This window comes from Pyricularia grisea (assembly GCF_004355905.1).
Source record: "Pyricularia grisea strain NI907 chromosome Unknown Pyricularia_grisea_NI907_Scaffold_8, whole genome shotgun sequence".
Lineage (NCBI taxonomy): Eukaryota > Fungi > Ascomycota > Sordariomycetes > Magnaporthales > Pyriculariaceae > Pyricularia > Pyricularia grisea.
This window is the reverse complement of record NW_022156721.1, coordinates 1,315,937-1,330,354: the sequence shown is the minus strand read 5'-3', so window position 1 is coordinate 1,330,354 and position 14,418 is coordinate 1,315,937. Positions and strand designations below refer to the sequence as shown.

Sequence of the window (14,418 nt, the reverse complement as noted above, 5' to 3'; positions counted from 1 at the left end):
AAACTATTTGGGTTAATTGCCGTAAATAGGTCGCCCAAGCGGTCATAAGGCGACCCGGGTACTTCCAAGTCGTTCGTTCTACGCCCCGGTATTGGCGGCGAGGAACGTTCTTCGAACGGTCTTATATCCCTAATCTAACGAGGCGGAAGTAAATTTAACGGTATATAGCGCGGGAAAAGTTAAAAGGGCGTTGCGGGTACAGGAAGTAAGGTTAATTTTAAAAATCGTAATACGCATATGCTAATAAATAAGCTCGAAACGTTCCGGAATTTGGCGGGCGTCGGAATAGCTTCATTATCCAACCCTAAACTGGCCGAAAACGGGCCGGCGCTAGATGCTTGGGTAGACAACTTTAACTCCATATGGCAAAGCGCTTTAATAACCGGAGGCATAGCCCCCAATAAACGGGGCCGTTCGGCCCCTTGGTAGACACGAAACTGCCAAAACCTGTGGGCAAAATACCGAACCGCTCGGCGGGCACCGGGCCCACGGGCCGGACGCACACAAAAGGAAAAGGATTATATTACGGGCGTACGAAGGGCGAAGGCAGACTACTAGCGCAAAACAATCGACGAAATAACAGACGACAAAGGCCTATGGGACGTAATAGGTTGGCACAAACTGGCGCCCAACCTCCGATTACCCCCTTTGATCCACAACGGAATCTCCATCCACGATCCAATAACTAAAGCGGAAACGCTACAAAAGGAAATGCTAGGCCGCTTTTCCAAAGATGACGACCTAACAGAGGACCCCCTCGACGATTGGGTCCAACAGGAAGCGAAAATACAATGGGACACAGCAGTTTTTGCGGAAAAAGCGGAAAAATTATGCATCGGGGTACAAAACACGTCTCCAGGTACGGACGGCATTACAATCCGGCTACTCACAACCTGCTGGACAGTTCTCAATAAGCCGGTCCGCAAACTTTACCAGCGGTATTTAAAGCTCAACTGGTACCCAAAACCGTGGAAGCGGGCAAAGGTCGTTATGTTCCCTAAAACAGGTAAAAAAGATAAAACTAATATAAGGTTATGGCGACCAATCGCCCTGCTTTCGTGTCTGGGCAAAGGTTTGGAACGAATTTTCGGCAGACGTATAGCCTGGGCGGCGTTCCAATACGGAATCCTAAGCCCAACACACGGAGGGACGCTCCCACGCAGGTTTGCAACAGATTTCATTTGCGCCCTTACGCACGATATAAAAATGGCCCTGGCGGAAGGGAAAACAATTACAATAGTAACAAACGACGTCCAAAGCGTTTTCGACGCTTTGCTCCCAAAACGTCTTATAAAGGAAATAAGGGCGATGGGCTTCGATATTCGTCTATTACGGTTCGTGGACCATTTCTTGGCAAATCGTCAAGCTCGGGTTCGTTTGGAGGCAGCAACCACCGAAAACAGCAGCCTTAAGTGCGGTACACCGCAAGGGTTTCCGGCGTTACCCGTTCTCTATATGGTCTATTTGGCGGTCCTGGTAAAAACCGGAAGCCGGTAGAGATTCGCGTACGCAAACGATATCTTAAATTGGAAGGCCTTACCATCGGTACGGCAAAATGTGGAGAAGCTCCAAAATATAATAGGTAAAATGTATCGGAATGGAACTAAATATAAAATTACGTTCGCACCGGAAAAAACGGAAATAATTCACATTACCCGAAACAGAACAGAAAAGGACGTGGCCATACAAATAAACGATAAAACAATCCAACCCATTACGACGGTCCCAATCACTTTTGCAATATCCGCTATTCCAGGCTTACGTTGGCTTGGGTTTTAGTTGGACAAAAGACTATCGGACCGCCGCCACGTTAACGAAAGAAACATTAAAGCCGTAGTAATGGCCCGGCATTTCCGTAGCTTCGCTGGGGTTAAATACGGCCCACCAGCCGCCTCGTTGCGAAAAACTGCAGTAATATACATCCTATTGTCGGTATTATACGTAACGGAAGCGTAGTACGACCCAAGGAAAAGACAAAAAAGCCTGCTAATGGCGGTTAAACGTCCGTTAATATACGCGGCTAAAGCCGTCCTCCCGGTTTGGAAAACCGCCCCAACAACCTCCATCTTTAGGGATTCCGGGTAACCGTTAGCAAGAGTCGCTATAGAATACCACCGGTTAAAATACGTATTTCGGTTACGGTTGGCGGACAAATTACATCCGTTATATAGGCGACAGTTTAAACATTTAGTGGAACGGGGCCGCAACGCCGGTCATTTCCAACCACGGGTTTCGAAACTATTCGACGCCGAAACGGTATTTCCGCCGCTAATTCCCACTCTACTATCACCACCCCGGTATACCCCCGGATCCCGCAAAAACCCAACAAGGGGCAAAAACAAAAGGGAAGTAGCCAAAGATTTCCAAAGGTAGGCAAAACAGCTCGGGCCTAACGATATACTAATATTTAACGACGGTTCCGAACAATTTAATCAAAACTAAGGCCACCTGGTAGGATACGGGTTTATTATATATCGCAAAAGCGAGATAACCGCCCAAGGTTCAACAGCTTTGGGCGGGCTATGCCACGTTTTTAACGCCGAAACGGTCGGGGTATTGCGCGGCTTCGAAGTAACCGACGCGAACCCAAAAGACATAATATGGGTATATACGGATAGCGCCTCCGTTATTTGGGGCTTGAAAAGAACCGCGTTACTATCCTCGCAATGGGCCTACATCCGATTCCACGAATTCGTAAAGGAGCTAAAAAACACAGGCGTTAACGTCCGCATACGACGGTGCCCGGCCTTCGACCATTGGCACGTATAACGTCCGCCCCTTACCTTATTTCGTAAGCAACGCCCCGACTATAGGACAGGGTCTTTATATCGCCATATTCACCATCCTCAACATTATCCTCGGCGCCGTCATGTACAAAAACTTTAAATACCCCCACCCTTGGGGTTTTACCAAAACGGGCGAAATCCTGGCTTAAATCGGCTACCGCACCGGTTACATCTCCTTTACCCTTTTGCCGCTAACGGTGCTCTTTTCGTTTCGGAACAACTTTTTACTATGGTTCACCGATTGGCACTATTCGACCTTTTTCCTACTGTACCGTTGGGTCGCCCGCCTATATGCCGCCCACGCCATTATCCACTCTATCACGTTCCTGGCCGCCTATATCAGTTTAGGAACATATTATACCGATATATACAAGCTTTACTGGATCTGGGGTATTGTAGCGACCTTTGCCTGGTTATTCTTTTGTTCTATGGCGTCTTGTGGCTTCGTCGCGCCTCGTACGAAATATTTTTAATCCTTCACATCCTTCTCGCCGTTTTCACCATTATCGGTTGCTGGTACCACGTTTACTACTAAAAGGGCTTTACAGGTATCTACAAATTGTGGATATATTTGGTATACGCCGTATGGTTCTTTGACCGGCTAGTACGTATGTTACGCGTCGCTAAGAATGGCGTCTATCGCGCCACCGTAACCGAAATATTGGCCGATACGGTCCGGGTTAACGTTGCGGGTGTACGATGGACGTTTACGCCAGGACGCCACGCGTTCGTCTTTTTTCCGACGTTGCAGCCGCTGCGGGCTTAGGAAAACCACCCCTTTTCTATCATCCCAACGGCGCTTTTGCGGCCCCGTTCTGACGTTTAAAAGGCCAGTCCCGCCGGCTCCATTAAAAAAAAAGACGCGTCGAGTTCTAACGACGTCGAAGGAGGTAAAGACGGTTTGAATTAAATAGCCGTATCCGCTGTCCCCGCCTTTTCGTCACAGGCCGGCGGTATTTCCCTCTTTATCCGAAAATATAACGGCATTACACGACTGTTACGCCGACAAACAATCCTCCCCGTACTTCTCGACGGACCCTACCGCGGGACGCCCACCTACGCCGTATTTCGATACGACCGCGTTCTGTTGATCGGCGGCGGTATCGGCGTAACCGGCTTACTGGGCTGGGCCGGTACTTATCTCAATATAAAACTGGCGTAGAGCGCGCGGAAAGCAACGGGGACGCCTATATTCCAAAAAATCGTTGCAATTCTGGATTGTGTAACGGACAAGGTGGTACGGCTGGGTGGGAGATTAGACCCCGAAGCGTTATTGGAAAAGTAGGTGAGGGCCGGATGGGGGAGGGTTGGAATTGTAATTTACGGGCCCGCTGGCTTGTGCGATACCGTACGTACGTGCGGCAATGGTGCGTTTGGGCCGGAGGCATAAAGAAACCGTATTTAAATTAGAAATTAATGCTTTTGGTTAGTAAGCCTATTATTATTTATAGGTATGGGGGTAAATATTTGGGCGGCAGTCTGTTAAGGACTGAAAAATGGCGTCGCGAATGGGATAGTTGGAACGGGTTAGTAACGGAATATCTTATTGTGGCAGCCCATGATCCAAAAGAGCCGAAAATGAAAATCTAGCCAATCCCTATACCGACTTAACTCGCATTGTATAAAATACGTTGTACAAACTTATGTACACGTAATAAAACCGCCTGGCTCCAGCTGGCAGTGGCGTGGTACTTCTATGCTCCCGAATGGATCCAAATTATAACCTTAAGAGTTCTTTAGGGCGATTAAACTGGGCGGGCCTAAAATGGTCAACGTGGGCCCGGTATAATTAGAATAACAAAATAAACAACTCACTTAAAATCTCAACCATTTTGCAGTAAAAATGTATTAAATTGAAACTATTAATTGTATTGCTATTCCTAATAATCCTAAGCAGAAAATAAAGCCGGAAAACCGACGTTGTGATCCTGAATTTGGTGTTCTCGCAATACCGTAGCCTCCAAAACCGGCCTTCTTCTCTCTACCTCGTTTTGAGCCCTGTAAATATCCTTTATACTTGCAAACCGATCTTATTAACTTTTTTTAACTGCTTTACGCGGTATAGGCTTGTATTTTTTTTATTTTTTCGGCGAGGCGGGCGTTTTCGGCCTAAAGGCTAACGAATTGAATGGTTTAAAGATCCATCCTTTTGGCGATTTTGCGAAAAAGCAGCGATAAATTTCGTTGAACTTTACCAAAATGCTTCTGTATTTGCTGGGCTCCTACGCGTATATCCTGCGACGTTTTTGGGGTATTAAAAACGATAGTATCGTTAACGGTATCGAAGGTAAAAAAGCCCACGGGTGGGAAAACGGGTGGGCGATCGGTATCGATAACTCTTTTAGGTGTAACCGTTCTGTTCGAAAAAGGCGGCCAAATCCCGGTTTTTTTAAAGCCTACAATTATATTCCGGTCAGAAATTCCTACGTTAAAAGCTTATTCGTATGCTTGGATAAACCTCTTCTTTTGCTCCGGTGCGGTAATATCTACATTAGCGAAAAACCTCGTGTTTTAACGATAATATTCCTTTACAGCGTTAAATACCGATACGTCGAGCGCCTGAGTAAGGTATGAGGAGTGAGGAGGTAAATATTCGATTATAACGCGGTTGCAGTAGACGTTATACATAAATTCTGCTAACGTATGCGTTATATGCTCGTCAAACACCAATAACCGGTATTCTGACGGGTTTTCCGGCTTTGTTTCCGGTAAGTAAACCTCGTTCAACCATCTGAGGGCGATTTCAGATAAACTCCAGCCTATTAGGGTTGAATCGAACTTCCAAGTCGGAAATAAAGCCGGAAACCACTACCCTTATAGCGCTGCGCCTTTCAATATCACGACCGGAATCAATCTTTTGCCTGTAACGGTCACGGCTTCGATAATCGACGCCCAAATTAAATCGTTTAAGCTTTTTACTTCGGCCTTAAATTTCAAGTAAGATCCCAATACCGTTCCCGCCTTTATATCGCCTTATTAAAACCCGTATTCGTCCATATTCACGATATTTTGCTAACGGATTAAATAATATTCGATAAAACGTCGATACTACGCCTGGAACTTGTAAATAGCTTTACCAGTAGCTTCTTCGGCTTTCGCTCCCTTTAACAAACGCCCAATTTTGGTGCGGATCGTTGGGTGGCGCCGTAGGAAAGCCCTGAGCCAACGCCGGCCAAAAACGTATATTCGTCGTTCGGCTGGAAGCATTAAAAAGGCGAATTTCCTAACGATTTGGTACGTCGGCGCCCTCCCTGCTTGTTCCTCGTTTTTAATCCAGCCATAAAGGAACGATTCCTGTTTTGGAAATAAGATCTAATACTGTTCATAGGCCTATTACCGGATTATTCCTCCTTTAACGCGTCGTTTTAACGTGGTTCGCGATATTAACCAGATTTTAGCGGCCTGCGCCTTAGGTACGCCCGCCTGCACCAAAATCACGGCCTCTAATAGGCGATACTCCAAATCTAAAAACATTACGGCTTTTTTACGGCTTTAAAACAACGTTATTGTGGGTATATTTACGCGTCAAGTTTATTATTATATTAATTGCAACTACAATCGCATACAAATTTGGTGGGGTACGTGCTGACCACTTTAGGGCCCTAACCACTTTAGGCCCGCCCAATCTAGAATATTACCAACAAGATTTTTACGAAGGCGAAGAAGGTACAAATAAGTAATGTAACATTTGGACCCTGAGATCACCAAACCCTAACCCTAACCCCTGACCAACGACCCACCAGGGTAACACCCTTTATCCGCGTCGCATCAAGCTGGAGAATAACGCCAAGTCACCTTCGGCCGACGATACGTTTGTCGACAACACCACTACAACCAGCTATTGGCAATATACCAATCTTTCCACCAATTGTTTTCAACATTACACGTGCTAATAATACCGACAGGCGCGACCTTATTTCTTTGGACGACATTATAAATTTTGCACAAAAGCCTTTTTAGCGAATATTAATTGGAATTTTAAACAAATCTGGGATTTTTAACCTGAGGGTATTACATTTTGGGAAATGGGGTAAAACCAATATTAGCCGCAGAGGTTACATACCTACACCCCCAATCGCCGAATATAAACATAATAACCAAACGCCTAAAAAAGTTGCCCACACTTTCCAAATCGCCGAACGCAACAGCTAAAACTAATTACGAAAGGGTACCACCCCCAAAATTGCTACACACAATAGCCACAAACCTGGGGGAGGCTTAAAACCACTTGAGTTTACTTTAACAATTTGGAGGAAAATCCAGATTTGGCTGCAAAATAAGTTACAAACGTCCAATTTTAGCTTTAATTAACCGTTTACCATAGCCTTTAAATACAATATTTGGGGGCTGTACGTTATAGGCCCCTTAAAAATAAAAGGGCTAATAAAAGTCGGGATGCGGGAACAAGATGGTTTAAGCAAACGTTAAAAAGGTCAACCAACGTCGCCCACGAAAAGGAATTAACGCGCTATCGGTAAATTAATATTTAAACAAAACCTTATCTAATTGGTATTTTATTTACAGAAAAACATCCTTCAAATTAAAAATTCATTTTTAACCCTTAAACGCTAATAGCGAATTATACGGGCGACCCGACTTAATAGTTCGCTTGGGTAATAATTTTAGCCCGCCTTATCCTTTACATATAATAGGTACGCAATAACCCCCTTCCTTACTTAAAATATAAAAAGTTCCACTTTAACCGCCTAATAATTTTATACCCTTTCGCTTCCAATTAGGCCCGTCGCCGAATTCGGGGGTCTTTCCAAAAAAGCGTTTGCTCGTTCGAAATACCTGTGCTTTGTAACGTATAGCTGCAGGCTGCTCCGATAAAAGAGTCTATACTTTGCGTTTTTACCGAAACGCGGAATCGTTTGGTAATGGTATTTGTTCACCAAAATATAAAATACTGTCGGGCTGTAGTGGTAGCGGCGGTAAAACTTGCTTATCGGGGTACGGCACGTCCTAAAGCGGAATATTCATAAGCCGTAAAATTCGCGGCGAAGATTTTCTCCGCCGCGGCTGCTTTACCCGATTATTATTTAACACCGGTTCCGCTATTTCCTTATCATTTGCCTTTTCCCTTTCCTTCTCTTATTCCTGCCCCCCTGGTTGTCGTATTAATATCGCGTCCGGCCGGGAAATATTTGGTTACTAATTACCCTGACAAAACTCGCCTGGCTCCTTACGGTATAACTCTGTCGGCGTTTTACGGGGCAATAAAAACGAAACAATAAACATTACATAAGCGTCCAAAAACCTATTAGTCCTCATACCACGCAAAGCCTCCTATTATTTATTATCCATACGCTTTTTATTCCGCATAACGTCGTAATCCATCTCGAAGTACATATCGCGCAATTCGGTAAACCGCTCCCTCTGGCGTATTACCATCTTCTGGTAAAAATCGTAGATATCCGTCGCTTCGAACGCAATACCACTAACATCGAAATAAAAAGCTCGGTGGTTTTGCAACCTGTATTAAAAGGTATTGTACTGTTCCGACAGCGTTGTAAAAATGCTCGCGGGGTCTTGGTAGCCGAAACGTTCGTACCGCCATTTAAATTTGAACCGATCTTCAAAAATTCGTTTAAAATCGTATTGGGTCGCAAAAGGATCGTTTATAGCTATATATTCCTCGTTGCTGTAAAAGTAAAAAGGCCTAGTTATTGTTAACCTCCGTCGCGGTCGTTACAATTCCGAATTAACGTATACAGTTTTGTTTAGTTGGCTATAATACCCAATTATTAGTCGCGTTTGGGCAATCGCGTATTTATCGATACTAAAATTAGGATGAATAAGGGTCAAGCTTCCGTGGTGGCCACATCCCACCTATATATAACGTGTTTTACAATTGCAGGTAAAAACCAAACTATTGGAAATCGTAAACCTAAAAGCTGCCCGACATATAATATTTCGAAAGGGTTGTATATTGGAAACAAAGCGCTTCGGTCCTTTAGTTGGAATAAAAAAACCGCTTAATCTGTATCCATTACCAAAAAGGCAACTTGGCTACCTATATTTTGCCACGGCGAGGCCTGGGTAAGATAAATACAAATATATATCCTTTTCCGCCCCCCTCCGGTGGCCCTCCGACCTAGCAATAATCTCTACCAACGCCATATTTCCGTATTAATAACCTATATCCGAAATAGTCTCCCTTTTATCGACTGCGTTTTCTGTTAATTTTCCTAACGATACATTTATTTTATTTTACTGCACTGTTCTCGTTTTATGATACCCTAACCGTTAACAATATGTTAAATATGGCAACCAAGTTAACCAATTCCTTCGCTTTTAATAATGCAAAGTACCAGGAACGCCTTATTTAGGCCCGGGGCGTGCAAGCGCAGCAGCCTAAACCTGGTTAGACCGAAATAACCAATCCCTTTTCTTCCAGTATATACCGAGACCACGCTCGATAAACTTCGGCCGGTTGTTTATTACAAAATGGAATAATTCCTAATACCCAAGCGCCTGCAAATTACAATCCTTCATCACGTAACTTTTCCCTTACCAAAGTAGTTTAACCTGGTTATAGCGATATAGGCGGATTACAACTAATAAACCCAATTTATATATTATTCCCACCCCTTATCGGTATTAACCAGCGGGCGGGAGACCAACAGCCCGCCCAATTGCCAAATTGGGGGGTAAATCTCTTTTAATTAAGGTTGGACGACGAAAAAAATGGTTTTATTCGATTGGTTTTTTTGCCTTCTAACCCAAACAATTTTACACTGGTACCCGAAAGGCTCTTACAGGGTAAAAGCCCGACGTTGGCCAACGAATGGGTTAAATTTGGGATTAAAAACAACGAAAAAAACTTCGAAACGGTTAAAGTTTTGGCGTTTACGCAAACCATTTACAACGTAGCCTGCAATATCTCCATTAAACTTCCTAAACGTAGTTTTATTATCGCGTTTCGCATCTGCCTAAATCCTACGCGAAACAAAATGACGCTAATTAACAAAAGCAAACCAACGTTTACCGCCAACCAGAACTTTGGGGAAAAACCCGCAATTATTCTTTATTATATTATATCGGCCAATCTCGGCCCGGGGGCCTGGACACTGTCCGCTTTTGAAATTACCATAAAATTATTAATCCTACTTCGCAAGTTCTTTTCTTCCCCGGCTCAACTTCCGGCGCCTAACAATAAACTACCACCAGCCAAACCGATAAAAAGGGCTATCGCGGAATTACCTGGGACTAACGCTATTAAAAAAGCGAAAGGACTGTTACAATCCATTAATATCCACATATTACCCTCACCCGACATCCTAATGGACGTTTCTACCCCGTCATACATCCTCGGGGACCTCCGAATCGGGGAAATTGTCCAATTGTTTAGGTCGAAATCGTACGAACGATATTCAATTACGCGCGTTAAAACTCTATCGGACCGTCGCCCGGCGTCGGTATGGCAGGCGGCCATATCGACCTTCCGCGAACCTATCGTCGCCAAAGTTCTAACCTATACGGACGACATTCGGGCAACCGTACGCATATGGCTACAGGAGATTAGGATCCATTCCAAAATCGGCTCGGACAAATACCAGACCATCGTTCAACTGCTTGGCGTAAATGCCCGTATTTATACTTTTTATATGGAGGCTATCCAGGTATCTTCGCTTGGCGACAAAAACTTCAGGGATTACCACGGTCACTTTTCAAGCACCAATAACAACGCCGAACGCGTTTTGAACGACATGGTTTCGGCGCTGTCCTGGGTCCACGGCCTGGGAGTCGTCCATAACGACATTAAGCCTGCCAATATCCTTTTTAGTAAAACGCGGGGCGCCGTCCTTATTAATTTCGGATTAAGCACTAATACTCCGCACGAGGAAGTCGGCAAGGCTAACGGAATACTTTAGTATCTCCCGCCCGAATTCCTCAAATTCCAATCGCGCGGGCCTTCCGGAAATGTTTGGGCACTGGGAATCGTAATGCTGTACCTTTTTCGTTATTTACAATACCCTGAATTGACCCGCAGCTGAAGGATCAGGGACATTATTCAAACTGTTAATCAAACCGTTGATATTATGAAAAATTGGTTGGCGATCGTTTCCAACAAACGCGGGTTATTAGGGGACGGCTCCATTAAAACGCTCGTACGTCGGATGACCGGGAAAAAGCCGGGTAACCGTATCACAATTAAAAGGCTGGTAAAGGCTTTGGAATCGAATTAGGTTAATGGGAAAAGAGCAACCGTTCAAATTCCTCTCTTACCCAAGCTCGTAATAAAATTAATTCTCGGTTCCGTTCGTTTAAGATACCTCCTCCTCCGTCCAGAACGGTAAAGTCAGATTGTTCCCGTTCCTTCTGTCCGTCACAACCCTTTCAAGGTCGGGTACCCAAATATATACCCGGCGCTCTAACGGCATAAGATAACTAATAAGCCACAGTAGTCTAAAGTTGGTAGCATTATTAACATAAATATTCGCGACTTGCCGGCAGATATCTTCCACCGTATTTCCGTAATCGATAATATTAAAGCGGTTTACGTCCGACGAAATCCCAATAAACGCAAAAATGTGGTTGCGGGTTTCACCATATTTAAAATTAAATATAATTACCAAATTATACATTAAAAACCTTTTTGGGGATTGTTAAATCGTCCCCAAAAGCGTAATTCGCGCCAGCTGGATCGGCGGAACTTTAATACCGGAATCCAAAAGTTTAAGGAAGTTGCAAATAAATATCTCCCCCTAAATAAAATACGTTTAAAAAAACCTTAACCAGAGCGCCAATATTAACCAGTTAAAAAACTTCCTACCAGCGGCTAGCAATGGTTTCCGTAATTGGAAAAACTTTTGGATGATCCATTTTCGTATAAACTAAAAACACTAAAACAAAACCGAAATATACCGATAAATATCCTCTTAATTAATAGTAGATAAGGCTATTACTTTGGTAAATATCGTTTGGAACTAATCCGCGGTATAAAATATTCCATAGGTTTGGCTGCTAATAACGTACCGGCCGTCGATATTTGGTTAACTAATTCGCAAATAACCACTTCAAAACTAAACAACTAGCCAAAAACCAGGTCGATCTCGCTCGACTTTTAACCAAACCAAATAATTGTACATTCCGCTACAGCGTAAATATTTCCTATTATCCTAATATACTGGTTTCGCTCGGGAATATCCTCTTAATTAATGCAAAATGCATCCGCCCAAAAAAAAATATCGCCGTCGGGCTATCGTAAATACCGTAAAACATTGTATAAATTTGTCCTAACCTAAAAACTAAATTTGGAACAGAAGATTATTTTCCCATCTCTAAGGTACCCTATACGTAGGAAAGTGCCAAAAAGACTGGCAATTTATAAAATAATGCATGGAAGAATTTACCCGACAATTCGTCGGCCTTTTTACCAATAAAAAGCTTAAAAATACGGATTTGGCGAGCCGCCGAAAGCGGCCTATACTGGTATTTTTCCATATCCAACCAAGAAATGGCAAGAAAAAATGTAAAAGAAATGGTGGTAAAATTGGCCACAATCGTTTAAAGAAACAGTTAAAATAAATAACGATAATTATCGTAACCAACTAAATTAACACTCACATAATCGTTCGAATGGCTTCGGAATAATATTCCCATATAGCAAGGTACTGAAATGATCGTTTGCCTAGCTACCTAACCAACCTAACTGCAAACGGGAAAATAATATAGGGAAAAAAAAATGGGCCCAAACTCTTATGACGCACGAAATCATATGGCGAGTTGCCATTATATAGAACGGGCGAATTAAACATATTAAATTATATTAGGCTGCTTGCTATTCGGTGGTTTGGACGGGGTAAAAAAAAATAGCTGCGTTGGTATGCTGTCGGTTATTTAACCTAGCCAATCCCGCTTGGTTTTGCGGCTATATTTCTCACCTTCCCGCTGTAAGCCCGCGGCGCGTATCTCCACCCGGTTTACGATTATTATTTATCGGCATTCGATTATAAAATTCAACGCCATTAGATGTTACGTAAACATTAATTAGGCTGCCAGATGATGGCTGGGGCTGTTTGTACCAATAGGTAGAATAAACAGTTTAAATTTGCCGTTTAACCATCCAATATTGGCTTGAGGTCACGGCATACTTGGGCTACCGGTATATCTTCCTGCGCAAAGATCACAATAATTATAACCGGGCTCGCAGACAATGCAATCCCGGGAACCAAAAACTCTCCTCGGGATAAAGCTTCGATATAGCGGCCTTTTAAATTAATATCACCGGGTAGTAAACAATTCGCAAGCATTTAGTTTGGGTTAATGGCGCAAAGGCCAAAATCTAACTTCCCAGAATTCGTAAAATGGTGCTGGAAGTAACCCCTCTGGGCCTCGAGGGGCGGGACGTTCCAGGACCGCCATACGTTCCGTAGGGCAGATGAAAGAATTTGATAATCCTTTAGACCTTTAATATATTGCGCGGAACGTGTACGCGTTTAACACTATATGGGATTTACAGCCCCAGGATTTTACCGTTAACGGAATGCTGGGGCGTCACATTGCAACCTTTCCATATATTACGCATATTAACGATTTAATATAAATTTTTGTTTATACGTGACCAAAATAGGGATAAAATATTGGTAATGCAATGTAAATAGCTATAGCGAATAATATTATAAAATTACAATCCTGGACGTTTTTTTATTTCCGTAATAAGGTTAAATTGGTACTATTTTAATACCGGCGATAAATATTCGGCCCAAAATTTCGGATTTGGCGTAAAATTGGTAATATAATATAAATTTTATACGGTAACGCCGAAATAATTACCGTATTAGGCAGGAAAAAAAATATTAATAATATAATTCGAAAAAATGAAATTGTAATTAATATCCGTTTAAATGTTATTTCGCCGCAAAAGATTAAACGTTGCAAAATTGGTAATAAGGACCGAAAGGTTTGGAATTAACAAAAAAATATTACGATTTTCGCGTTCCTACTTTTCTTCGACGTAACGGGGATTATTATAAAAAAATAATAGGGCCAAAATATTAGGCGTTATACCTAAACCGTTTACGAAAAAGCAAAGGATAAAATATGGAACGTATATTTTTTATTTAAAAATCGGCTATTTGTTTTACATTAGGTCGGCCACCGATATTATAATTCGATTTTATAACCGCGGATATAGTTTTTTTAAAAATTAATAGGTTCGCCCATTGGTTAGAAATTGTATAAAATATACCTTATATTTTTATAAAAATACCGAATGGGTTATTTTTATATATTATTAACATTAACTAAAAGCAATAAAATTATTATTACAAAGATTACCAAAGATTATATTTGGACCTTTTTTCGCGGAACCTAATTAGGCGTGGACGAATAAGTATAAAAATACCTATTGGCGGATTTAGCCTATCGAATATACCTAAAACGATACATTATACGCGTAAAACGGAAAAGCTCCTTTCCCTTCTTTTCTTTCCCCTATATTTACCTATATTTACTATAACGGTTTAAATTATCGCTTACTTTTCCTTTTATTTCTAACTTTTATTTTGTTAATATTACTAATCCCTAAATATTTACTGGGACCTAATCCAAAAACTATTTAATAAGGTAAATCGTATATATAATAATTTATAATATTAGGGTTTTTTTATTTTTGGTTTACATT

The 14,418-nt window shown here is 42.4% G+C and overlaps 3 protein-coding genes across 3 annotated transcripts; 2 read left to right on the top strand and 1 right to left on the bottom strand.

Moving 5' to 3' along the window:
* Nucleotides 1-3,015: 3,015 nt before the first annotated feature.
* Nucleotides 3,016-4,196, top strand: PgNI_12102 (uncharacterized protein; the record flags this gene model as incomplete). The annotated part of the gene is given in 5 exon segments (XM_031132057.1): nt 3,016-3,309; nt 3,325-3,512; nt 3,538-3,685; nt 3,733-3,919; nt 3,949-4,196. 5 exon segments carry the CDS (start codon nt 3,016-3,018, stop codon nt 4,194-4,196), a joined length of 1,065 nt encoding a protein of 354 aa, XP_030977237.1.
* Nucleotides 4,197-10,072: 5,876 nt separating this feature from the next.
* Nucleotides 10,073-10,650, top strand: PgNI_12101 (uncharacterized protein; the record flags this gene model as incomplete). The annotated part of the gene is made up of 2 exons (XM_031132056.1): nt 10,073-10,574; nt 10,646-10,650. 2 exons carry the CDS (start codon nt 10,073-10,075, stop codon nt 10,648-10,650), a joined length of 507 nt encoding a protein of 168 aa, XP_030977235.1.
* A 1,256-nt stretch (nt 10,651-11,906) lies between these two features.
* PgNI_12100 (uncharacterized protein) lies at nt 11,907-12,236 on the bottom strand (the record flags this gene model as incomplete). Its single annotated transcript, XM_031132055.1, has 2 exons — nt 11,907-12,040; nt 12,146-12,236. 2 exons carry the CDS (start codon nt 12,234-12,236, stop codon nt 11,907-11,909), a joined length of 225 nt encoding a protein of 74 aa, XP_030977065.1.
* Nucleotides 12,237-14,418: the final 2,182 nt, after the last annotated feature.